The sequence below is a fragment of the Chelmon rostratus genome, chromosome 8 (genome assembly GCF_017976325.1).
Source record: "Chelmon rostratus isolate fCheRos1 chromosome 8, fCheRos1.pri, whole genome shotgun sequence".
Classification (NCBI taxonomy): domain Eukaryota; kingdom Metazoa; phylum Chordata; class Actinopteri; order Chaetodontiformes; family Chaetodontidae; genus Chelmon; species Chelmon rostratus.
The window spans coordinates 22061938-22087685 of record NC_055665.1 but is presented as its reverse complement, the minus strand read 5'-3'; the positions used below and the strand labels follow the sequence as shown (position 1 = coordinate 22087685).

The window sequence follows — 25748 nt, the reverse complement described above, 5'->3', positions numbered from 1 at the left end:
TAAACAGATGATGTGCTTCATTTCGGCCACCAGGGGCCGCTCTTGGCTGAGCTTTAAATACACGATCCTGGTTTCCAGCCTCTGCTTAGCTCATGCATCACTCCTCACATCCACAGAAGCCTGAAGACACTCGTCTAATCAATAAAAGTACAGCCAAAACAATGAATCTGCCGCTCTCACACAGCTGGTCGAGAAATAAATCAGGAAGTACATGAATATGCCTTTTCCTCTTTTTTTCCCCTCAAGTGCTGCGCAGGCTTCCTCCTCGAAACAAATAACTTCCACATGGTGTCATATTTTCACGGGGTGTGGACTCTAGCCTGGTCGAACAGCTCAAATACCCCCGTGCATAATAGCAGAGGGAGGGATGGGAAAACATCCAACAGACACATAACACTCCTTTTACTCGAGCCTGTCTGTGAACTGCAGCATACTGTATGAAACCTGAGATCACTGTAATACTTCAGATATGCTCCCTATTGACCTTCATCTCACTAAATGACAGAGGTATCTTCTTCATATTCAGGTTTGCGGAATAGCAAGTTTAAGTTGCACTGAAATAATATCAGTGCAACTTAAAAATATCGAAACAAACTGGATGAATAACTTAATGATCAAATAAATCCACTTTATAATCTGAACACAACCAAGTGTTTAATCACAGAGTGATAACACACAAATAACCACAAAATATTACAGTTTAATTTCTCACACCATTAACTTAAATAAGCAGGTTTTCTTGCCTTCGTGGCTGAGGCAGTCCAGGACGAGCTCCAGTGACTGTCCATTGTGCCTGTGCGCTCGGTGTACGTACGCGCGGCGATGCCGTCACAGTTACGCACGGAGCAAAGCGGCGCTGCGATTGGCAAATATTTTCGAGGCTGCTGATGCCCTCCCACCCGCCTCACATCATCCTGTCAGCCAGAGGTTACGCCAGCCGGGGTGACGCTCGCAAAAATGTGATTTTGTACAAATCCTGCTGACAGTTCGGTGTTCGAGGTTGCGTGCGGCTCTTCGGGAAATCTCACGGCCGGTAAATAAGACGCGCTTGCGCCGGAACAGCTGCTGTATCGTCTCGGTTTGTTGTGGAGGTTGTTGGACGGGACAGCGGAGCATCGACTGAGGTGCGTCCGATAAGATAAGTTGCAGTTTGATTTCTGCTCAGCTGTCGCGCATTTTTCCACTTTGTGTCTCATAAGAGGCGTGTAAAAATAGGCTTGAATCAATACGTTTTTGGGTAACGTGTTATTGTTATTGTCAGGCCCGTGTCGTGGCCCTTAAATAACCCAGGCTGCGTCCCGATGGAGGATGTGAAGGCTGTTTTCAGGCGATCGTGGCAGCGATCAGTTTAAATTCGAGCCAGATGTTTGATAAAGCGTCATGCCATGTGTTTGGCTGAGTGCGGTCTCTAAGTGGTACCTAGGCCTGTTATAATGTCCCACACTGCTCTCCATCAGGTTCCCGGCGCATTGCTCTACCCCCATCCCAGAGATGCTGCCCTGCCTGCGGAGAGTCCTGCGGCCCGCCCTCTCTCTGAGAGCCGGGACCGGGTTGGCCACAGCCGGACTCGGCAACCACCAGATAGCATCCCCGACACGGTGCGTCCCCCTCTCCGTGCTCTTGCAGCGGTGTAACCTGGGCACACACCCGCTGAAGGAGCCCGTGGAGCCCCTCAACTCGCCCCGAGGCGCCAAGGAGTTTATTTATAGCCTTCATCCGACTGAGCGCACCTGTCTGCTGCGAGAGCTGCACAGGTTCGAGTCCATAGCCATCGCTCAAGGTAGGTGATGTGGTATACAGCAGGAAAATCCATGGAAATACAGCCATCTGTTTAAAGCCCTAGAAAAATGAATACACTCTAATATACAGCATGTATACATCATGTATTATACTATAATATACTGACATAATTTATGATCATGTTTGTTTGCATCATATATCTCCCAAATTGCCATTGACATAAGCTACGGTTCCAGGCTGCAGGATGGGTTAACAGGCTGTAATGAGATGTAGTGACCTGCAGTGTGGTTGAGAGCATAATGCTGGTCACACCAAGGCTTTGATTTTAATCTCCTGAAGGGTAATGGAGGTCTTAAAAAGCTGCAAGTTGCAGTTTGCCACCTGTGGTTAAAGGCTATGTTCTCCCAAAATATCATTGCAAAGCTGCCGCGAGAAGAACAGCTAATTCCCAGAGTGCTGTTCTGCAGCTGACCCTGATCTCTGACCTCTGACCTCCCTGTGTGCAGAGACGATCTATTGGCAAGGAATCAATAGTAGCATGTTACCATTACTTCCACTTGTAGCCACATTCACATCTATTCCATATGCAATTCTCACAGTATTTCAGCAGGGAGCAGGGAACAGTATTTTACATCCAGTCGCATTTACTGTTATAGTTTAGATTACAGTTTGCGTGTTAAGGTGCAGCTGTGTTTGTTGAGGCACTGGATGGGTTTCATGAAATTTAAGAATGAGATTATGAGAGTACATGAGAAGGCGGAGGACTACGGTTGATGTCCCACAGATGGAGAGAAAAAGGACGAAGTGGGTCAATCGATCCCGAGATGGAAGATAATAGAGGGAGGGGACGAGGAGAGAGATGAGTGACGATGAAGATGCTCTACAGTACGTGAGGCTCTCTCTGGGAGTATGCTGCTCTGAGCTCCTGTCACCCTCTATATTACTCTCCAGCGATGAAGTGCAGGGATTGTGCTTAAAAATAGATCCTCGTAATTTGGTTTCATCCCCGCCGCATTGTCGGATATTGGATTTGAATGAACAATGCGTCTAAAAAATGAGAATATGGTGGAAACTTAATCAATGCTCCTTTCGCTTTGTCAGTGAAAATATTGATAAAGATGTCTGATCCATTACACTGAGCCACAGAATTGTGGATAAAAGATGAAGCACCGGTGCTTTATTGGTGCTTTATTTCTGCGGGGTTGTGGGGGAAGTACACACAGTTTTCAGTGGAGCCTTGTTTAATCCAGCGTCTCATGATGGATAAATGATTCTCATCTTGCGGGACGCCCTTCAGGGCAGCTTCTCATATCTCAGAAGATCAGTCATAAGTAAAAATAATCCCAAAAATCTCTCAGATTTGATGCACCAACAGATTGGAGCTCATGCCTTTATTTTTATGTGTACTCCCTCATGTTAGTTCACTCAGCTGACAAACTGCTGCAATCACCAGGCTGCTTTAAACCACATCGCGACAGACTGCTGAATGTTGAGCGTACATGCATCATTTGCTATGAATGGTGTCATGTCTGCACTGTTTCTTCTCAGCATACAGTCTATGAGGCTCTGTATAAAAGGCAGCAATGACGTGTGCAAATCACAGCCCGGCCCGTCGCTGTTAATATAAGCGAGAGTTTTATCTGTTCGGTTTACAGTGTAAGATTTGAGATTTGAGATTTGGAGGCATTTCTTTCACACTAAAACAGGCAGTTTTACTTTTTTAAAAATATATAGATAAGTAAATCTAAATGTGGGAAGGGAGCATGTTGCTGTTGGCTACAGTATGTGGGATGGTATTGATTCTTTATAGTATTGATCAGAGCATAGCAGTAAGTCACCTCTCTCCATGTACTCTAAAACAGGCCTGTTAGGCGCCTGCTGACTGATGGCATATTTGGTGGAAACAGTAGTCATTTCAGCAGCAATAACAATGCTGCCGGAAAAAAAAAAAAAAACAATGCTGTGCAGCACGATGGAGCGGTGGTTGGCACCGTCGCCTCACTCTGGGTTCGAACCCGGTTGGTTGGCTGGCTGGCCGGCTGGGGACTTTCTGTGTGGAGTTTGCACGTCCACGAAGACGTGTTCGTTAATTGGCCGCTCTAAGTTGCCTGTAGGAATGAATGTGAATGTGTCAGCCCTGTGGTGAACTGGCAACCTGTCCAGTGTGTACCCTGTGTCTCAGCCAGTGTTAGCTGGGATCAGCTCCAGGACCCTGCAACCTTCCAAAGGATGAGCTGTTATAGATAATGGATGGCTGGATAATAATGCTAAAAGTGGTGATTACACAGATGGCAGTGAGGACAATGTGGTGATGACAGTTAAGCAGAGCAGCTATTTTGCCAAACAGATAAACAGTGCTGTTTTCTTATTGACAAGACCATCACATGTTTAGTGTTCACACCTGTTGTGTTAGTCGTTAATAGTTATTGCTTGATAAAATTAGACCCTGTTTGATTCCTGCTCGGTTCTTCCAGGAACTGCATTGTTTTCCACAGTGCACAGAGCAAATTAACTTGTTTTCCTAGAAAAGAAAAAACTCAGTTTGTCTATCGCCTGATTGAACCTCTGCCTTCCCCATTCCCGCTCTCCGTCCTGACTCTGGGGAACTGTCGGCCGACCCGTCATTACGAGGCGCTTCGATAAGATCCTCCGTGCCCAATGATCCTAACAGTACATCATTATTTTCCTGTCGGTAGTGGTTGATTGCATCCTGACCACATGCTGCGAGCGTTCGCCAGTGTGCCACAAATACTCTGCAAGATCAGCATCAGCAAACAGCCCGAAATCCCTCACGAGCCTCACGGTGGAGGGTTTTCTATGACAAAAATGATCACACTCATTCCGGACCACTGAAATGTGTTGCACTTAACGACTGGAAAACCATAATTGACCACTCAAATCCTTCAGGCAAGAACGCCAGGATGATACTGGATATCAGAGATATCGTGCTTTGTTAAAAAGCGGATTGTGTGGTGATGTTATGACATTTTGAGCCAGACTCAGAGTTTTCCTCCCCTCCAGTGAAATGTCAACCCCAAACAAACACTTTGCTGGGTTGATTCACAGCTTTGTGTTTTTTTAGAATTCAAAACCACCACAAATTGAGAGAATAATGTGAGCTGGTATATTCAGGTGACCGTATGCAGAGGCAGCTTCTTTCCTCTGCTCTCACCTATGGGGCCTGCCTGGCTGGAGCTCGCTGACGTCCTCACCTTCACACTGTAATAACCCTCAGGGACTGTCTTACCTATTGTGTATGCAGGCTGCAAATGAGCTGAATCAGGGATTGCTGGACTGACCGCCTCACTCTCTCACTGACATGCTGGCTGTGACATTGATTTTTTTGACAGACTTATCAACATCCATCATCACTTTAACCAGAGGCTGCAGGACCCCTGAAGCAAAACCCTTTTTTTTTGCAGCTGTTTCTGTGCAGGGTCACTGAATGGAGAGGAAGGTGGCTGTCAGCTTGTGGTTGAAGCTCAGTTCTTCAGGGTTAATGGAGTCCACGCTGGTTGTGGTTGTGTTTACTGAATGCATTCTCCTTTATTTTGAATTGTGCTCATAAATGTAAATTACATGTGACCATTGTTACTGCGAGTTATTAAAAATTAGTAATCTGTCACAATCATTATTAACATCCCTCAAAATTTACTTTACCACTTGCTGCATATAAAAGTAATGAGTTACTAGGGAAAGTAACGTTTGTGTTACTTTCAAATGTCTGTTTTAGATACTGTAGCTATATTATTTTTTCGGTCAGTGGCAGTGTGGGACAAGACAGCTGTTCACATTATCACTGTAGCGATAGGAGTCATTAATACTCCTGACCACCAGAGGGCAGCAATGGCTAGTGCTCCCACCTGTACACTACATTTGTATTGTCTTGGTTTGAAAGTAGGATTGGTAGAAGTCCCACACAGTGCGGGTTGTACACATTAACTGAGCTTTTTCTGCAATAGGTTATAAATAGCTAATTTAAATTATATTTAATTAACCAAAATTTCCTCTGCAGCTGTCCACTTTTAGTAACAAGCCCATTTAAATTTCACACTTTGTAATTGCATTATTTAATTAGAAAAAGTAATTAGTTACATTTCTAGTTACTGCCACATTTTTAGTTACTGCAACAGGGATCCAACACTGCATGTACAAGGAGGCAGAAAAATTGTTAATTAACTTGCATATACAGCTTAATCATTAATAGACTTCTTGGCCACTTGGGGGCAGCGCAACAAGCAGTAAGCGCAACATTGATATATATACATATTACAACTTATGAAGTTTGTACGGAGCACAAGCATTCATTTCACTTGTTGAAGTCCAATATTCACTCTCCTTTTAACTCTGACTTTGGTCTCCACCAACTCCTCAGTAAAATATCTGGCTATTTATCTGCTAAATGGTCCCCTATGCTCACCTGCTAGTTGCTGACTTTGTCTATGGCTTGGTCTGTTTATCAGCTGAAAACGGCTGCCCTCTGCGGCTGGAAACACGTCAGTAAAACACAAAAAAACAGTAACCAAAGCAATGAGCTGAAAGATGCTAAAACAGCTGAGTCGACAGAAAAAACTCTGTTCGTCACTGCAGCAGACTTCTTTCACCTTCTGTGACTCGTGCTGAATTAAGGTGGCAGAGACAGACAAATGTCCACTGAGCATTTTTGGGAAGATGCTCTGAAGGACTCCACATTTGTTTGAGTGGAGATGAGAGAAAGTGTTTCAAATACCTCTTGTACCAGTAGTGATACCCCGTTCTCAGAGAACAAACAGGAGTGTCTAAAAACGAGTTTGGACAAAGCAAATAAGTTAGAAGACAGAGGTGAGGTGGGGACACAGGCGGTCAGGGTGGATGAAGGAAGAGATGTGTCGTGGAGAGGAGTAAACAGACAGGGAGGGAAATGATGGAGGGAAGTGAAAAACAATGAGGGAGCTAACATCATATGGTGACTGAGACCTATTTAAAGGGAATTGTATTATTTTTTATGATTGTTCTAGAACAACTGGATCAGTATTTTTTAGCTGGACTCAAGCTAGAAATGGAAAACAAAATATTAGTTCACGATACCAACAAAATTCCAGTACAGAGAGGTTTTTCAAATTACCCATCGGGGACCTTTTGTGATATACTTTTTATGAAATGTCGTTTTATGACAGCATAGAAGAAAAACACTCAGCTGGGCTGAAAAGGCTCAGCTGAAAACCTCTTTTACATTGTGACTTACAGCACAGTTAAAGTGTGGATCTTGGTGACTTCCCATTGTCATGTCTGATCTCTGCGTTAATGACGCTGCCACAGACCAGAGATAAAGGCTTCAGTTTAGAGATTATTACACAGTCCTTTCATGGCTTGTCAGACATTGCTGGCTGGGGCCAAAGATAAATATTTAAAATAACTATCCGACTAATACTGGGACAGCGAAAATCATATCAAACAAAGAAATGATTAATTATTAAGCTAGCTCATGCAGTTGTGATTGCTTAAACCTCATTGTGATGATATAATAAGAATAGAGGGAGGGTGGAAATTGCTTGGATTTGCTTACTTTTTAACATTATTTCAACCTTAAGTGTGCATGCTTGAAATCAAGCATGATAATTGTAGAATAAGACTGTGATATATATATGTTGATGTTGACTGCGTGATAAATGCTGTCACCTTTATCATGTAATCTGGTCACAAACATAAAAAGGTGTAGGGGCAGAATCAGGCCCTGAGCAGTGCAGAGGGCAGGCACTCGCCATATTTTCTTAAAGCAACTGTGGTTACAGTAGAAAACTTCCTTACATGAATTTCAATTTGAAACTTTTATCACCAGGAGTAGTAAATGCTGACCCACTCACATTTTTTGTGGAAACAGGAAAAACCTATTTCTCACACGTCTCAGGCAGGGAACAGGTATTTGCATATAAAGGCCCCTTGTTCACAAGTTCGCCTTAAAAGGACGAGGCAGAGCTCAGAGAAAGGAGGCGGCGGTTTGGAGGAGAAGGAGAGATGCAGCAGATTAATGAATGAATAAGGAACCAGAGATCCTTCTGCTCCGTCATCAGCGTTCAGTTACTGAGTGACTCAGGGACATCCATCGCACTAACATTGTTTTCCCACAGGCCGGCTGCCGAGATCGAAGTCGTTTCCCGTCATGGCTCAGAGGATGGAGGAGCGCTGTAGAGGGGATGCAAAAGAGGAGAGAGGAGCCGGGAGAGGAAGGGATACGTTTACATGACTTTTTTTTTTTTTTTTTTTGAGGGGAGGGGGTTCAACCTCAGTGACCCTTGAGGCTGCGGTAGAAAATCTTACAAAACAACGCACTCTTCCTCTTCCTTTCATCAACCCGTCTTCCATTCCAAAGTTTGAAATGCTTCCTCTTCTTCATCTTAATCTCATCCTGAACCATAATGAATCCTGGATCAAAGCTTTCATCCTCTTTCCTCTTGTTCCTCTCTGTCGAAGGAGGGCCGAATATTTCTGTGCTCGGTTTATTGCTTTCGGGGCGCCCGGTGATATTTGATTCCACCATGTTGAAAGGGGGCAGCCATGTCCTCTCACCACCTTCCAGATTATAGCCTTCTCGCCTGAAATAAAGAACAAAGGAGAGCACCTTTTCCATTCTGCAGTGCTGTCATGCTAATTCACACACACTGCTGCATAACGGTGGCCCGTGGTGGCATTTGACCTGCTGTGAGCCAGGCACAAACACAGTCGACTCCCTCCAGGCTGGTAAAAACATGCAGAGGCATCAGCACATTTGCGAGCCGGTGCTACGATGCTGCCGTCACGCTGATGTCTGACTTCCTGAAAAGCAACAGAGGCTCTCGCTGAATTACTTGACTTCATAGCACGCCAGACAGTCAGTTCAGCTGCCGCTCAGTGGACGTTGATGCGGTGGCATTTGTTTGGTAATTTGTCTCCAGAAAACACACCATTCATCACTGACTGTAATAACACACTGAGTGTTTTTATTGAGTGTGGCTGGCTGCCAGCGTCAGAGCTGCAGCCATTAAGAACTAATCAGTCTCATTGTGCCATGAAGACCAAGTGGTTCTACATCGGAGACATTTCTGAGCTGCAGTGGGTGCCAAATTTATTTGGCCTCTGACGTTCCTAAAAAAAATAAGTGATAGCGCACCTGCTGATCTGATGCTAGAGAAAAAAAAGATTGCTGAGAGCTAACACCAGCACCAACACCACCACCTTTACTCTTTGCTCATTTGTTTTTATTTTTTTATTTATTTATTTGCATTTAAAAGGGTCAATAATAAGACGTTACCTTTCAAACTGTTTAGACTATCAGTCTTTTTAAAGTCCCGAGAACTCCACGTCAACATGTTGAGAAATACAAAGCTTGCCTCAGTCCAGTTGTGATTGGACAGTCGCTGTTTAAATGTTACCCTCAGAAATCTTGTGACCCTCAAAAATGATCTTTACCCTGAAATTGAGAACCGCTGTGTTCAGTTGTTTGGAGTCCTTGTAAAGCCCCCCTCACACTGAACAAAAGCCCACTCCCACTAACATCTGGCTCTTGTCTTCAGTGGGAAAGAGTGCAATCAGCATTCACTCCCGGGTCACATGACTCCGCAGCAGTCATGGGTATTTATCGGCTCCAGCTGTGATCGGCAGTGATGGAAATATGACACCACGCTAATTTGCAGCCCGTTTTTGGCACAATGGCGACACGTGTTGGCACATGAACATCAGACTGTCAACTCATTACTCTCTGTTTCCATCTCAACACCGTCATCCCGTTATGATATAAAAAAGTAACCACCAGAACGTTCTCAACGGCGTCCATGCTGCTTCCTGTTCGCTGTCTTCCGTCACGTTTGTGACGTAGAACAAGAGAACAGAAAAACGAACTCATCTACAGACGATGGGAAAGGAGTGAATGACCTATTTCTAGCAGGTTTACCGGCGTTTAAAAAGCCTGCACATATGTCTTAATTTTGGTGGTTCAGACAAACCTGACGGGGGAAAAAAATACATTACATACATTATATACTGTCTGGAGCCCAGTATGTGAGATTGTCTTCCAATTGGCAATCTGGCACCAATTAAAATGTTCAGAAGATGTGAAAGTGAGGAGGAAAATCACTGCATATGGCTCTTCTTTCCTGTGAAGCCTAGACAGATGGATCAGATTCCACAGGCACCACATAAGCTCATATAATAATATGCACAGCAGGATGTGTTTGATATTCAAGGTGGTGTTTGTTTTTGTGAGCCCGTCCATTCGTTAAGGAGGTCATGAGCTTCAGAGCGTAAGAGACAGGGATGGGTTTTTTTTTCATGGGACAATATGACCTCCAAAGACAACACACACACTCGCTTTTTGTCACCTCCAAACTGTTTTCTCCTTGGTTTCCTTCGCTCCGTCGTCTCCTCACTCACTGTCTTTTTCCTCTCATCTCTCCTTCTGTACCTCCCTTTCACACTCATGAGATGTCCTACAGCACACTGCACATCATACCTCCTTGTTTTCTCCTTGGTTTGTACCCTCTCAGAGGCTGACCTTGCTACACTGTCATGGCCGCTGATTTCGCTGCAGCCCCACATGACTAAAGTCAGCACTTTGTAGTGGATATTAAGGTTAACGATCCTCTCTGGGCCTGTATTTGCTGTTTCTATTACTTCTAGGTTTTACTTGCTATTTAACACTTACTTCTAAGTTGCTTACCTTATTGGAAAATTGACTTATTTGTGTTGAAAGTGTGGTAGCAAAGAGTTTTTAATTTACACATCCGGCAGTTATAGAGCAACATTAGCATTTACGTGGAGTCGTGTTTGTGGCGAATGTAAGTCAAATGCTCTCTCTCCTTTTAGCTCTGTTTTGCTCTCCACCAGCTCCTGAAAGTGCTCCCCTGTGTTCACGAGCGAGCAGCTAACGTTGTGTGTTTGCTGTTTGATGTGGTCGTGTACAGACAGCTTCTAGAGCTTTTTCACAAAAAAAGAAAAAAAACATAAGTCTGCCTGCTGCATCTGGAAACAATGCTGATAAGGAAGCAACGAGGCTGAACCACACAGTAAAGTTGTGGGCCGTAAAAGCAAAGCAGTGAAAACTAAATGAAGCTAAAATGCTCTGCAGAGCTAAGAACAGCGGAGCCTCTGCGAGTTGATTAACCTAATCGAAAAACATTGATGGCAGCTTTAATATACTTGCAAAGCAAATAAAACACTGAAAATTATGTCTTCAAATCAGCCACTGGACTCCTGGTTCGTGCTGTAGGAATGTGCTTTCCATTATTCAAATCAGGGTGCTGCTGACCACAAAAAAGGACAACAGGTATCTCACCAGCAGTATGGCAAACAGTGGAGACCATAAACATCTTTCACATGGCGTTGACTTTTTTGACAGTTGCAAATGTTGTGCCTTCTCACAGCTCCTGCCACTCTACCTGCTGCTGTTTATCAGCAGAAAGGATTCAGTGTTGCACTATTGAGCAATTTTCCCTGCCGTGCAGCCTGCCGGCATGGCCAAATAGGGGCCAGCAGTAAACAGAAGCGATAAAAGAGATCTGTACGCACCTGCACAGAGGCTCTAATAAGCCACACTAAGTGCAAGCCCCTGTGCATGTTTCTTTGTGTTTCTCTGGCTGAGCAGTCATTTGATCCAACTAATTGACATCGAGGAAGCCAGGTGCATGCAATTAACTGCAGTTAGCTTGCCAGGAGGAGAGAAACCCAGCTTCGCTATTGTTGACAGGATCAAGAACCTTCACCGTGAGCCGAGGAAAGGAAAGAAATCCACTCCGCCCTCCTCTTCCTCTCAGTTTTTCATCATCCCTGCTGCGCGCACTGAAAGTGGGGTGTGGGTTCCTGTTTGAGGCGCATCACAGACAGCCCGAGTCTGGGAAGGAAGAAGTGCCGGAGGCTGCGGGAGTGACTGACTGATCGATCGACGTCAAGAGGCAGATATCTGTTTTATTTCAGAATGAAAGGATCCAAGCCTTCAGGTGCACAAGAACGAGCAGGAGGAAAATAGGAGGAGGAAAAGATTTCCCATCATTTTCCCATCAAGTTTGCTGTCATATTCCAAAATGCAAGTGTGACTTTTTGTTAGTGCTGGTTGTCGTGTTGTGCTGGTTTACAGTTTTGAACATTAGTGAGGAGGCTGTTAACATTAATGACGGCAGTTACGTTTTGTTACTGTGTTTTTCAGTTCTTGTCCCCCATGTTGAGCGTCATTAAAGGGCTGATATCTCTGAGAGGCACGTCATCGTCTTATGTTACGTCAAAATTTAATCTGAAGTAGGCCTCGCTAGCTATGTAATGAATCAAAGTGGCCAGAGCTGGCCCTGTGTGAAACACTCTCCTCAGGACTTTATCTCTGTGTATTGTTCCTAATGTGCAAGGAAAGTCGTTGTAAACTGTTTGCCGTATAGTGCTAATTTTAGCCCAATGCTCAATTAAAAATATTTCCCTTTTCGTCTTTGCTGAGCTCCTTTGCTCCTGCTGGCTGTAAGATGGATACGAAACAAGGTTGCTTTCTTCCCTTCCCGTCTCTTGTGGTTTGCCATTTGTCAGGAGGCCATTTTCAAGGAACCGTGGTTGATTTTGTCTGTTTTTGTGTTCTGTTTCAGGCCCTCCGCAGCGGCTTTAATTGGCGCAGGGGGAATAGGCCGGTGTATTTATTTGTCTACCTGTCATACAGAGCTCGCTGAACTCGCTGGGGGGGGGGGGGGTACTTTGCTGAAATTTAACTACACCGTTAGGCTTCAGTTTGTGAGGCTTTGTGTTTTCCTCTCACAGGTATATCCTGACTGAATCATTGTGCTTTACTGCGAGCTACTCATTATTGCCCCTCATGAACACAGAGTATTTTAAGTCTGGCGTGACCTTCAGAAGTCCTCCAGTAGACATGTGAAGGGGAGCAGGCTGTCCTTCAAATGAGCTTTTGTGTGCAAATCACAACCTGAAGGTGGACTCATTTTTTTCCAAACTGCATTGAAATTAGATATAGAAGCTTTTCATCATGCTGTGCTTTCTTACTCATTTTACGCAGGTTGGCTATCTAAATCTAATCACCCATTCTGGGCCAAATTAATTGCAACCTCAAATTTTCAAAACCCGCTCCAACAAAAGTTATTTTCTCCCCACAGAACTTGTCCCATTCCTCGCCGTAATGACTGTCCTGTCCAGTGTGGCCCACATTCTGCGTGCTGTGTAATTTCCTCTTTTCTCCTTCATAAATCATACGAGAATAGCGAGGTGCTGTGCACTTGATGAATGGCTCCGTCCTTCTATTGTTCCTGTTCTGCTGAACTCTATTGATCTCACACACACACACAAAAAAGGCTCGGTCTCACACACAACAACATATGCGGACGCAAATGCAGGTAATATGGCTGTCGACTGATATAGGTGAGCGCATGCTTGTGGATTAACGCACACCCTGCTTCTTGACACAAGAGGCTGCGTTGTATCAGACCGCACTCCGATGATGAGAGAGCCCTGTGTGTGTGAAGAGGTGTGAAAGTCAAAAATCAATAACATCCTGAGGGGAAAACAAGGATGTTTCTTAGTTTACATTTGCTAGAAAAAGCCCAGGACACACACACTCTCACACACACAAACTGCAGTGCACTGCTGCACAGTCCTGTGATGAAAAATGCCGCTGCACACTTTGCACCGCCAACACCTGAATTTGCAGAAAAGCTTATCGCCTCTATTTATTACTTTTATTGAGGCAATTGAATGCACCGACAGACGTTTATTAATCATAGCTGAGTTTCGCTGAGGGAGAACTTGGCTTTTGGGCTCTTCCACTGACTTCTCTCCAGTTTCCAAAACTCTCTTCACACTTCAATTTCATGCTGTTCCAGCACCAGTAGACGAAGTGTGGAAGAAGCCATTTGTCACGGCAAAACAAAGACAACAGAGTGTGACTCTTATCTCGCCTCTGAACAATCACAGATAGAAAGGACTCGAGTGTTAATGTTTGCCTCCTCGAACGTAGACGATTTCAGAGCAGCAAGGATAAAACCCAACCAACCAGCACACAAATACGTAAAGAGAGCTTCAGTGTGAGCCTTTTAAAGTAAGTGTATCTGGCTGAGTGAATATAGAGTCTCACAAATAGGAGTGTAACATACACACTGCCAGATAAAGCACGTTAATGCTCAGACGCACCAGGTAGATATGAAATGACATGACGAGACGTTTTAAGGAGTTACATTACCTAAATGAGTTTTTAGCCATGCCCAGCTGCATTGCTCTTAGAATAGCAACATCTGGACAGTCTACAGCACCACTGTGCTTAGGTTCAGCCTCACAGAGCTGCTGGCATGGCTGCAGACGTTCATTTGTCCTCTTGTGTTGCAGTGCTGCCTTCTTTGTATGTTTTCCCTGTAATCATCAGCTTCTTAAAAGACATCTGACCACCAGTTAACAGGCTTGTTAGAGTCTGAATTATTCTGTAGCTGTGTGTAGTAAACACTTCTATGAATTGTGTCTGCTGACTTGGCAATTAACTGGCAAACAGTTAAGATCTGCGCCCAAAATAGTGACATGTCATGTTTTCTGTTTGTCTGCAAACAGTCTTTATCAGATGCCGGCTGCGCGCTGCACAGGTGGTTCTGCAGTTGCAGGATACAAGTCAAAGAAAGCTTGAGAAGAATGAAACATGGCTGCTTTGGTATTTAATCATGCTCGTGGTTATCACAGCCCATTAAATGTTTTCACCACTCCTGTCTGTTGGAATTGGATTCTCTCAAGACAGCAGCTCCGGAGGATTTAAGGCACCGTGCAATCGATACTCTCTACTGGAGGAGCTCTGGGGGCGGTAGGCAGCCATGTTGGCTATCGCAGTTCTAACAAATGGCTGGATGAAGCCCCGAGAACTCTCCTGTTTCTCGTTAATGGGTTTTTTCATGTGACTAGTGATGAGACGGTGACTCAGCTGCGTTGTCATCTGGCCTCATTCACTTTAAGTGATGGGAGAATATAGCAGGAATGGGCTTCTGATTTGGGCCACAGTGATGTTTTACATGATCTCTTTCACATCAGAACAGGACAGATTAGAACTACTTATTCGATGGGTCACAGGCCTGTATCGTAGTGTCGTTCAGCAGCGTTTGGCTGTCTGGGAAACAGTGTGGTGAGCCAAAAACTTCAAAACAAAAGATCACACATTTTTAACCATTCAGTATCTCCTAAGATCTGATAAAATAAAAAGCACATTTTTCACATATTTCTACAGTTTATAGAACCTCGACTCTCACTAATTCCTCTTTAATCTTGTTGACCCTAAGCATGTTATCACTCATTAGTGATTGACAAATTATCTCATTTCCAGAGCCGTAGTGTGACAACTGGGAATAATTCAGCATCAGCTGTTCGGAGTAGCATGCCTCAGTTATGTGGTTGATGTAGCAGCACACGACCTGACAGCGCTGCCTCTCAAATGAGCGCGGTGGATCATTGAAAGCCTTTAATTAAATCCTAAAACAGCCCCTGACTGAGTGATAAATGGAAAGAAATGTGTTCTGGTACTTTATTGCCAAAGCCATCCATCTTCTGTGGGTGGGATCTTCATCTCTTCGTAGTTAATGCTTTGGTAGCTGAGAGGATTTTCTAAAAGCTGTGAAATGAGATAAAAGCTTTAACAATGCTCACGAGGGAGTAGGAGAGAGACAGTGTTTCATTATGCGCGAGGTGCTGCAGGTGATGACAGATTTGCATGTAATCACGAGCACTGACGATGAACGTACAGTGGCGTTGGTGTGTGTGCATCTCTGTGAATGTGTCGCCATTGTTTTTACTCTAGTGCTGATGAAAGGGCCCACACTGAGGTGTCAGCAACTGAAGACCATAGTGTGAAGCTTGTCATGTGACACTGACTCCTGAAAGGAAAGGAGGAGGTGAGAAGGAGGATGGGTGAGGACAACAGGCAGGGTGGGTGAGGACAACAGGCAGGGTGGGTGAGGACAACAGGCAGGGTGGGAGGAAGAAGGCAGATGTTTTTGTTTGATTTGTTTTTTTGCAGTTTGTGTTGTTGCAGCTTGAATTTTGACACTATGAAGCGGATCATTTTGCCAGGTTTTAACCTAAATTAATAAAGTGACTGCAGTGTCACACTTAATTCAAGATGAAAAGAATTGCTGAATTCTAAATAGCTGATTACATGTTTGTGTCTGTCTGTGTCTGGATGCATGCTTCTGTATGTGGCTGTTAGTAGTGGTGGGCTCTGATTGGTCGCCTCCCACGCCAGTATCTCCTCCAGCACACCTGAGAGTAATGGAACAGCCTTCATTATGTGGACCAACACTTCCACTGACCCCAGTAAAACAAATCCAGTTCCCCAGAACCTGCAAGGGAAATGATCTTGTCTTCTGTCCTCAGCCTTAAAACCAGTGTAATCAGCTCTTGTTTTACTGCAGGTTCCTGTGTCGTGTTAACGTGACCTTTATTTTATTCCGCAGCCTCTCTCAGCTCTTTAATTTCACAGTTTCTCTTTCACTTAAGTGTCAAACTGTAAGAAAAATGGAACTAGATCTCAGTAAAGTCATTTTATTTTCATCTACGATATGTCGGGTGACTTATTAAATCTGTTGACATGAAAGCAGAACACAAACGTCTCTCACACCTTCAATCCCTTCTTCCCTTTCTCTGTCTCTTTGTCACTATACACACACACACACACACACACACACACACACACACAGAGTCCAATTATAATCAGTGTGCTGCTGGCAGGCCTCTTTTGAGGCTTGATTGGCAGCAGAATTATCACTCTCTGACGTCACTTTTGTCCTCGTCTGCATCTCGCTCACAGGAGGTGGCAACGAGGGAGATGCTCTTTGCTCCTCTTCCTCTCTCTGACTCGCTTTCATTACCCCTGACACATTGCTACAGACGCACTCCCTCTCTCTCCCTTTTTCCTACTTCTGCTCCGTGTACCCCAAAGACCGTGACTGATAGGCTTTGCCATTTAAGAACTGTGTTGACATTTATGCTGACTTTTCCCCCTGCATAGAAAAACAGGCCATAGGAGACACTTCATAATACTTTTTTTCTTCTTTTTCAGGGCAGCTGGAAATTGCACCACCTACTGCAGCACAGTTGAGATATGGTAAGAAGTCACTTTTTTTGAAGTTTACCTCTTTTGTTCATGCTGAGGGAATATTTAAATGAGTACACTCATTTAAAAAAAAGCTCATTAATCTTGTAGCATGACAGCCTGGATTGACATCCCTCATTCGACCATAAATCAACCAGGAAGATTAATGAAGATCAGTCTTGATTAACATGAATAAAGAGGATCATTGTGATTCAGCGCTCACGCTTTGTTTGCATGGTCTCCCAAGAGAAAAGGGGAGGACATGCTGTTTAAGGACCTGGCTCATAGAGTTTGAAGTTGTCCATTTTCAGAGCTGTTGCTGTAGCCCCAGATGTCTCAGACTAACTGGTAGCCAATGATAGCATCAGGGACAGGACCAGTCTGAATTTAAGGTGCAAGACCAAGTTTGACAAGCTGTAAAACTCCAAATATATAGTCCTGTACAACATGTAGCTGTTCCATCATGCTGGGCCATAAGATTGAGAGTCTCAGACACATCCGTACTGACAGCAGTCAATATATCAAGACTGACGCTCCACCTGGTGCACATGCCCTGCCTGGACAGCTAATGGACTTTTTTACTTTAGCGTATTCAGGCATCAGCAGGTTTATTGATTCATGTTTGTGGTTTATATGATCCCCACTGGCCTCCTCTGATGTGGTTTATAGTCTTCTAGGGTCCATAAATGCTAAAAATAATCATGTGGAACTGAACATTAATTGATTTTTTTTAATCAATTAACATGAATGTCAAATGCAGAAAAACTAAAAGAAAAACAACACAAGTTAGTTTAAAACTAGACTGATTGAGGATATAAAGTAGACAGAATGACAGGCTCAAAGGAAGGTGGCTAACTTTCGATCATGTTGCAGAAAATGTATTTCACTTGCAGTGTGAAGCTCTTTGTGTTTTATGTGAGCTGGTAATAGTTTCCAATCATAGAACAGAGTCTTGCAGCTAATTTCTCTCCACCGATGGAAGGTCATGCACTCGCACATATATAATCCACCTGCACACACTCAGCTGTAAAAGCTTGTGCAGTCATGCTTCACTCTGCAGGGCTCAGTTACTGACATGACCTCACATTTCTCTCCTCCTCTCCTCGTGCTGAGAGGTCGCTAAGCGTGCTGGTTAACCCAACGGTGTCAACTTGTCTTTGTCTTGCTTGCTTCTCACAGTATTCATTGAACAGAGAGGTCTTTGTGACTAAAACAGACGCGTCATGTGAGACATGTTTCCTCTAAAGCTCGGCCGTGTTGTCTTTAGTCCGGAGCCAAAGCAGGAACAGCATTTCAGCACAAGAAGAGAAACACTGGGTGAAATGTAAAAAAGAGAAACAAGGACACAGCCGGCTGTCACCGGAGCAACGGCGTCAAACAAATTACTCATGAAGTGAAAGTCAAAAGTCTTTGTGTTGCATGTTTTGTTGTTTTGCTTTTCACCTACTGGGAGTTAACACGTGTTGGTGACGTGTGTGGAAAAAAATGCCATGCCTTTCCACTCCTGTAAAAACAGATCTATAAAACATTTGAGTGATAACACCCTGACCTAAAAGTCATGAAATGAGCCTGATAACTGAATCTTCAAGCTTCTTCCTTTTTGCACTCTAAACTGAGTGTGGATGCAATGTTGACCTGAAGATTGCAGAATAAATTGTCTCACCCCCATTTGTTCCACGTGATCAAAGAATTGTCGAAGCTCTATGAACTTCCACAGAGTCCACCATGTTGCAGACTCTGTGGAGGATATGTTTGTACAGTTGCCCAGCACAGACAAACTGAACACTGGCTCTAGAGAGCACTTTTCATGTTTTTAGCAGGTTTCACAGCCACTCCAGGTCCTCCCACATGCTTGGAAAGGCAGGGCTGAGGCCAGTTGGTTGTTATTTGCAACCTCAACACTAGATGCCACTAAATCTTTCTTCAAATTTGGTACAAATGTTCGCTTGGACTCAAAAGGTCAAAGGTCATCTGCACTGTGACTTCATAATGTTCTGCAAAAAGGCTTTTTTGACCATTATTTAACACCATAACTCAGGAGCAGAAGGGGAGATTGTGACCATATTTCACATTTGGTCAGATACTGGGTTGGTGAGACTAATCTTGGGCATCCACCTTGAAACTGAGCTGATTGTAGAGCTCTTCTGTGCTGCAGGGTTGAAGATAAGTGTGAAGCATCCATGTTTTACAATTTGCAGCTTCTTTGCAGCAGCATCCATATTTGAAGCATTGCAGTCCAGCACAAGCTCATTGGTTCTGCTGATATTGAGCTTCAGGTGATTGCTGCACCATGTGATGAAGCTCTCTATCAGTCCTCTGGTCTTCTCTGGAAAAACAGTCATTGAGTGAAGACAGCATGTTTCTCACAGGACATTATTCACTGGGATCATACATGTCAGTATAGTGATAAATCCTCTGCCAAAAACGACATATGTTCTGAGTCTATACAGACATGGATGTAAACTGCAACCTGACTGTATGGGGGAGGCAAACAATTAATTCATTGAGACATTCATTCTAGATATTCCTGTTTCCTCTCTAACACTGAAAGAATGTTCCTCACACAGCTTCACAATTAGTCCATTTATTCACAAAGTCCAACAGATTGGAACTGATATTGTCAGAAGAGGCCATTTTTAATTTCCTCCTCTGACCTGGAGCATATTTCATAAAAACATTTTCCCTCAAAGGTTTAATTGTTTAAAACTGGTTAATTCAGCCTGGAACAGCTGTGTCCAGGGATATAAGGGGTACTGATTGGGAAACTATATTTTGAGGATTTTGGCAATCCCTGTCATCAAAGCTGTAGGATAGCAGCGAGACGAGAGGCAAAAGGTCTAACAGATGTGAAGCTTTCTCTGCACGCACTTCTCTCACTGCTGTTAATGAGATTTTAGATTTTAGTTGGATTTCTGCAGTGAAGCATCCAAACCAAACACCAGGATTAGCCTCCACAGCTCTCAGTACCAAGAGATGGAGTGCTCCTAACAATCCAGTCGAAGCAGTCCCTGGTGGAGCGTTAAAGTAAAGTCTGTGTTTAAGATCTGAGTGAGTCAGAGTTTTGTGCGTCGAGGCTCAAACTGCGAGATTGAAAGCTGTTACTTTGCAGTGAGAGAGAGCTGCAGCGGAATAAGAGCGGGAGAGAAGAAACGAGTGCTCCTCAGAACTGGACTGAACTTCATACAGAATAGACTAAAGTTTCCTGGGGGCGGTGGGTGACATTTAAAATACAACACAATATTACACTGTATATCTTATCTACACACACAACACACACAGGGAATGTCTTTATACAGGTCGGACACCAGTTCTCTGCAGAAATGGCTATTTACACAAAAGGTCGAGGTTTTTAAAATGAAACCAGTTCCAGCTCAGGAAAATACTTGTTTTGCTGCTGGCCTGCAAGGTGGCCAGTTGTACCAATGCCTTGACTGTGCTACAGATATAAGATTTGATAACTGAATTATGGTACTTTTAGTATGGTAATATAATATAAATCACATTTACTGCATGATACTGATTTACTAATATTCCTTATTTTAACTGTGCTCCTCTTGCTGCTGTAACACTTTACATATCATCATGTGAGAGCAGTCTCAGTCTTATGTTATCTCATAATTTCACCTTGTTTTACATGTCATATAATTAAGCCCTCGAGAAAGTGGAAAATATATTCTTCATCTTGTGGTCTTGGTAGCATGTGCCATAATAAAAACATTGGCACAATTCCCATAAAACAAGGCATTGAAAGCATCATAAAATAGATGAACTGGTGCAAAGCATAGCTACCACTTCATGGAGGTAGTGATTGATGGCTCCAGTCAATGTAATCTTCAGTTTTGCCTCAGATGTTTATAGACTCATGTTTCAAAGTGTTTCTTTCCATGGGTTCATTTAATGGTTTAATCTGTTATAGCAACATATTAGAAACAAGAGTTATTTTCTTCAGTTCATGTCAAACAACAGCTGCTTCACATCTTTGTGTTTTATGTTCTTGTATCTTCTGCGTTTGTTGCTGTGTCTGCAGGCTCAATCACGTCTAATGGGTCTATATTTATCAATGCATACTTCCTGCTTCTGTCATCAGATGGTGATGCATTGTTTGTGTTTGTTATTTTACAGTTCTGCTGCACAATGCGCTCCCTTTCGTTGGATTTGGATTCCTGGACAACTGCATCATGATTGTTGCTGTAAGTGTGCCAGTGTGCTCAGCGGACCTAAAGATCTACTCAGCATTAGTTTGATGTCCACAAGGAAACATGTGCATAAAGAATGTGTTATACAGTAGGAAGCTTTAGAGAGAAGCATGGAAGGAGAGCGGGAGAAATAAATCTTTTATGTTTGATGCTGCTGCATTTATCTCTCCGTGGATTTCCTGTTAGCTCTGAGTCACTGTCTCCCAGATTCCTTCCTTGGTCTTTGTCTTTGAACATCCTATACAAGTTTCAGTCATTTGCCTGCCACAAGCTCTCCACTCTTTATTAAGTCTTTGTGAAGTTGTTCAAATACTGAAATCTAAACCTAGTGGAACAGAACAAATTTATAGACTCAATTCAAGTGTGTTTGCACAGTGGGTATACTTTATAACAGAATTCTTATGGGGGCCTCTACAAGGAGAGAGTTAAACAAATGCATACAAGAGAAACAAACAAAAGAGATTAAACCTTAATAGCTTTGTCCCAAATTCAACATACTGTAACAAGAAAAGAATAAGGAGACTGAGTGCAAAATATTTAGACCAGACCGCCGCTACAAAGCAGACTCTGAAAAAAAGGGTGAAAATCCAAATCAATAAGTAATCACACGTTGGGGCTGGATTCACCCCGTCTGAGGAGAGTGTACGCATTTGGTAAAATAGTTTTTATTGTATTCTTTAAAGTTAGTTACTGTAAAGGTCTGACTGCTTCTCACAGGCCAGACTGTGAGAGAAACTAATGCACCCCGTCTGAAGATTCACTCCATTTTGTTTGGGATAAGAGGTCCGCACTAAAGCCAGGAAACCATAGACTGAAAGGCAGCGAGCTTTGGGAAAATCCTCTGGAAGCTTCTGAAAAAAAGCTTTTACAGTTACAAAGAGACTTTGGTTGGAAGATGCTATTGGCCATTTTGTTAAAAATGTTGCTGTTGCATTATGAATCAGACCTTTAAGCTAAAAAGTAAACAGGAGAGAGACCTTTAGTCAATGTAATGAGGCATTAAAACATTACTAAAACATCCTGACATCACAGAGCGGGCATTGTAGCAAAGTGGGAGGCAAAGGAGTCGTAGCCACAGCTGCCCTCATTGCCGGTTTGGAGTAAAGCACTTAAAGGAAGCACCAGACAGAGGATGATGTTTCATATTACGTTACTATGGCTGATTTCCCAACTGCTGTACTTGCTGCCTTTCCCTCTTATCATGCAGTATAACAGCAACTGCATAATGCCACCTATTGGCCTGGAATAGGACTCGCTTTCAGAACACAACTCATTCATTTGTAGCCCAGAATTAACCCTTTATGACGAAGCAGAGAAGATGAATATCACTGAGGAAAAACACGCGTCATCCTCCATACACTGGCTTGCTCTGATGGTTTGTATTATAGAATGATGGACTGTACCTGTCTTGCAAACTGACTTCTGTAATGTGTGTGTGTGTGTGTGTGTGTGTGTGTGTGTGTGTGTGCGTTTTGCAGGGCACGCAGATTGAGTTATCCATCGGCGTGATCCTCGGCATTTCAACCATGGCCGGTAAGAGAATCTTGTGATCCTGATGTAATTTGATACCTCAGAAGAAGTTCTTATCCTTTTAATTCAAATCAGTGAGGTCAGTGAATGCACCAGACCGAGCATGTGTGTCTGAGGCAGACTGATTAGGCGGCGTTGAGTGCTTTGGTTTTAGGTAGTTTCAGTTTCATTATGTAAATACTGTGCAGGGTTTTGAAAACAGAAAAAAAAATTGATTGAGGATTGTTGCACACATCCAGTGACGCCTGCCGAGAAACATCCACGTTGCTTGCTGCAAAGCAAAATTTGGTCTTTCCACTTGGTAAAAATGCTGTTTGAGCATGACTGCAAGTGTGACATTATCATTACGCAGACCAGCCAGCGTCTCTCCTTTTCCTTTCTCTATGCTATCACACTTGCTTTTTATGGCTCAGTGTCAGGCGGTAGTCAGAGTGTGAGTTTATCATGAAAGGTTCATTAAGAGACAGTGGCTACTATTGACACTGTAATTGAAAACACCACCTTCTATTTCATTGTAAAGAGCTGGGAGTCCACTGTGGTTTGCTATAATGTCACTCCTATTAGGAAGTAGAAAGGATGAGGAAAATGTATTTCTGAACCTAAACTGCTCCGTGTATGCAAAGATACTGGAAATCAAACACTGTAGATAGCTGCAGTAACATCCACTCCGCTCAAAGAGGCACGTTTGCCTGTTAATGTTATGGCTTGTTCCTGCTCGCTGTGTCTGCGAGAGACTCTGAGGTGATTATGTTGCACTGCTCTGAATGTGAATGCGGACGGGAGCCTTGAGAAGAGCAGCACACTGATCATCGTCTCAGCTGTGCTGCAAAATGAAGCATGAAGACTGTCAATATTTACACATTTGACCGAGGTAAAAACAACCATTATGAACAACTGATGAATATTTGTGTATTTTGGCTAATCGCCACCATCACTCAGTCAGTATGAAAATGAATTATGCTAATTAAAGCAGTATTAGCAAAATCCCAGTGTATTTCTCCCTGTTCCATCTCAGTCCCTTCACTTTGCTGTCAAAAGTACTTACAGTTTATTATTAATATTATCATTATTATTAATGGTTACCAGGAGAAATGATGGGTTTAAGAGCAGCTGGTATTCCCACTACTTGTCTACCTGCCGCTGAAGTCTTCCTTCCCTCTTCTGATGTTTTTGCTCCTGCCGGTGGTGCTAGCTCTGGGTTTTGTTTGTTTTGGCCTTTTATAGATCAAACAGACTCAGTAAAGTGATCTGTCACTTAAAGGCGGCAGAGCCGGCGCTGTAGCCGAGCAGAGGAGGTGGAGGCCTCAAGCTGTTTTTACTCTACTTCACGGGGAACTGCAGAGATGTGGGAAACTTGACCGGCGCGGGCTAAAGCGAGGAGAGGTGGATCTCTCAGGGATGTACTGTAGAGACCAGGTTTCTGAATCTTCACTTAATGTGTCAAACAAGCCTTTCACTTGAGCCTGCTCTTGTAGATTTACATTTCAAACCAGCTTTTCAATTTAGAAATATTCCACTTCTTTCCTAACTTTTGCAGCGAATGGATGATTGGGATTTTGATTAAGCCAAAGGAGCAATTTCAGGCCTGGTGGGATTTATAGACAAGAGGCTTATCAGGTTGTAGACTCGGACAGAAAATGTAGAATGTGTTTGCCCAAAAGGTTGATAACAGTTTGACAGGCAGAGCCTTTTATCTCTGAGTCGCATGGAGAGATTTTTCAATTCCAGGTCTGAAAGCGAGCCCCAGCTGCAGAAATCCCTTGTTAATTAGAAATTTGAGAAATATAATATTAAAAATTTCTATATAAAACTACCACACAGCCACTGATAGAAGAAAAGCATTAGGAGCTTCTGTTCTTTCCTCATACGCAGCCTCCACCCAGTTTCTATCAGTTAGACTCTATTTTCAGTGGTTCTGTCTCTCCTTCCTGCTACACTGGGGAGATTTGAGGGTCTTCAAATCAAGAGGCTGCAGTTATCAAGCCCCGTCCAGAGTGATTTAGCACTAGTGTCAAGTCTGTAGTCAAGACCACCAATCACACATTTTCTAGGAGGGGAAACGTGGCTCCATGAAAATAGAGGCTGTAACGTTAGAAAATGGTCCAGCACTCACTTGGGCCAATTACATGATTTAAACAGAGGTAATGATGTGGAAAAACCCCAAACAGGATTAAATCCATTAAAAATTACAACTAAGATGATTAACTCACAAAATCACTCTGTTCTGCCGAGACTTGCCTCCAAAGACCCAGGCCTTCTGCTGGCCCCCACAAGTTGGAACATTTTATTAGATTATCGCGATTAAATAGCACTAATATGTTCGCAATAGCTCTCCTAACCTTTAAAATCGTAATAACGTCCTGCACCAGACTGGATAAACGCTTCCAGGTTGGTTTTCTTCACATCTTTCCCTCTAATATCTGGTTTAAACTCAGACCAGCATCCACACTCACCTGCTATACTTCAAGCCAGTGTACAGTCACTTTGTTGTTGCTGTGGACGACCTCCAGGTATAGAAAGGTGTTGCTCATATGCAACCTCACACACCGCAGTATGTGAACATTACCACCTACAGCTGGCAAGTGAGCCTTGCAGACAAAAACAAGAGACATCGAGCCCCCCCCCACCACCACCACCACCACCACCATATGATATTTTACATTGTTTCACAGACCATTTATTGACCAATAGACTGGCAGACAGCACCTCTGATTTTGCTGCATGTGCAGCTGGAAAGTTTTAGAAACTTCCTGTGAAAGAGGCAAGTATCCACTATCAGGTAAGCATGCGACAAAATAACAGAAGAACAGGGCAGGAGACTGAAATCTTTCTGCACTGCTAAATGGCCTGATATCAATTTATTTTAACCCTGAAGTGAAAATACATCCACTGGTTTTTCACGAGTGCGACTGCCCCTCAGAAACCTTTGGAGCTGGACTGGCTCAGGTGCAGCACAGCCAGAGGCAGAGACAGCAGAGGGTTAAAGGCAGAGGCCCTTGGTTTGTAATTACATTTAAGCAGCTTGACCACGAAATCAAGCCTGATGATCTCTCCATTACATCTACCTCCTCAGAGGTTTGCACTGAGGTATGATGGATAATGACAGCACATCATCTTATTACTACAGGTCATCTTTAGACAGTGACCCTGAACAGCAACAACAAATAGAAAAGCAGTTTGCTTTGAAGTTTCATTAAAATGAAAATATTACTTATTTACTACTTTAAGTA

At 43.4% G+C, this 25748-nt stretch overlaps 1 protein-coding gene across 2 annotated transcripts in view; it reads left to right on the top strand.

The window, feature by feature from the left end:
* The first annotated feature begins 928 nt into the window (after positions 1–928).
* LOC121610393 (transmembrane protein 65-like) overlaps positions 929–25748 on the top strand; it is a 39119-nt gene continuing 14299 nt past the window's right edge. The window contains exons 1-5 of one of the 2 annotated variants that reach the window (XM_041942465.1): positions 929–1124; positions 1458–1780; positions 16760–16804; positions 20915–20982; positions 22467–22521. In XM_041942465.1, coding sequence (XP_041798399.1) covers positions 1492–1780; positions 16760–16804; positions 20915–20982; positions 22467–22521 — 457 coding nt within the window. In that variant the 5' untranslated portion in view covers positions 929–1124; positions 1458–1491. The remainder of the gene's footprint in view (positions 1125–1457; positions 1781–16759; positions 16805–20914; positions 20983–22466; positions 22522–25748) is intronic. The other variant, XM_041942466.1, reaches the window with a different exon arrangement.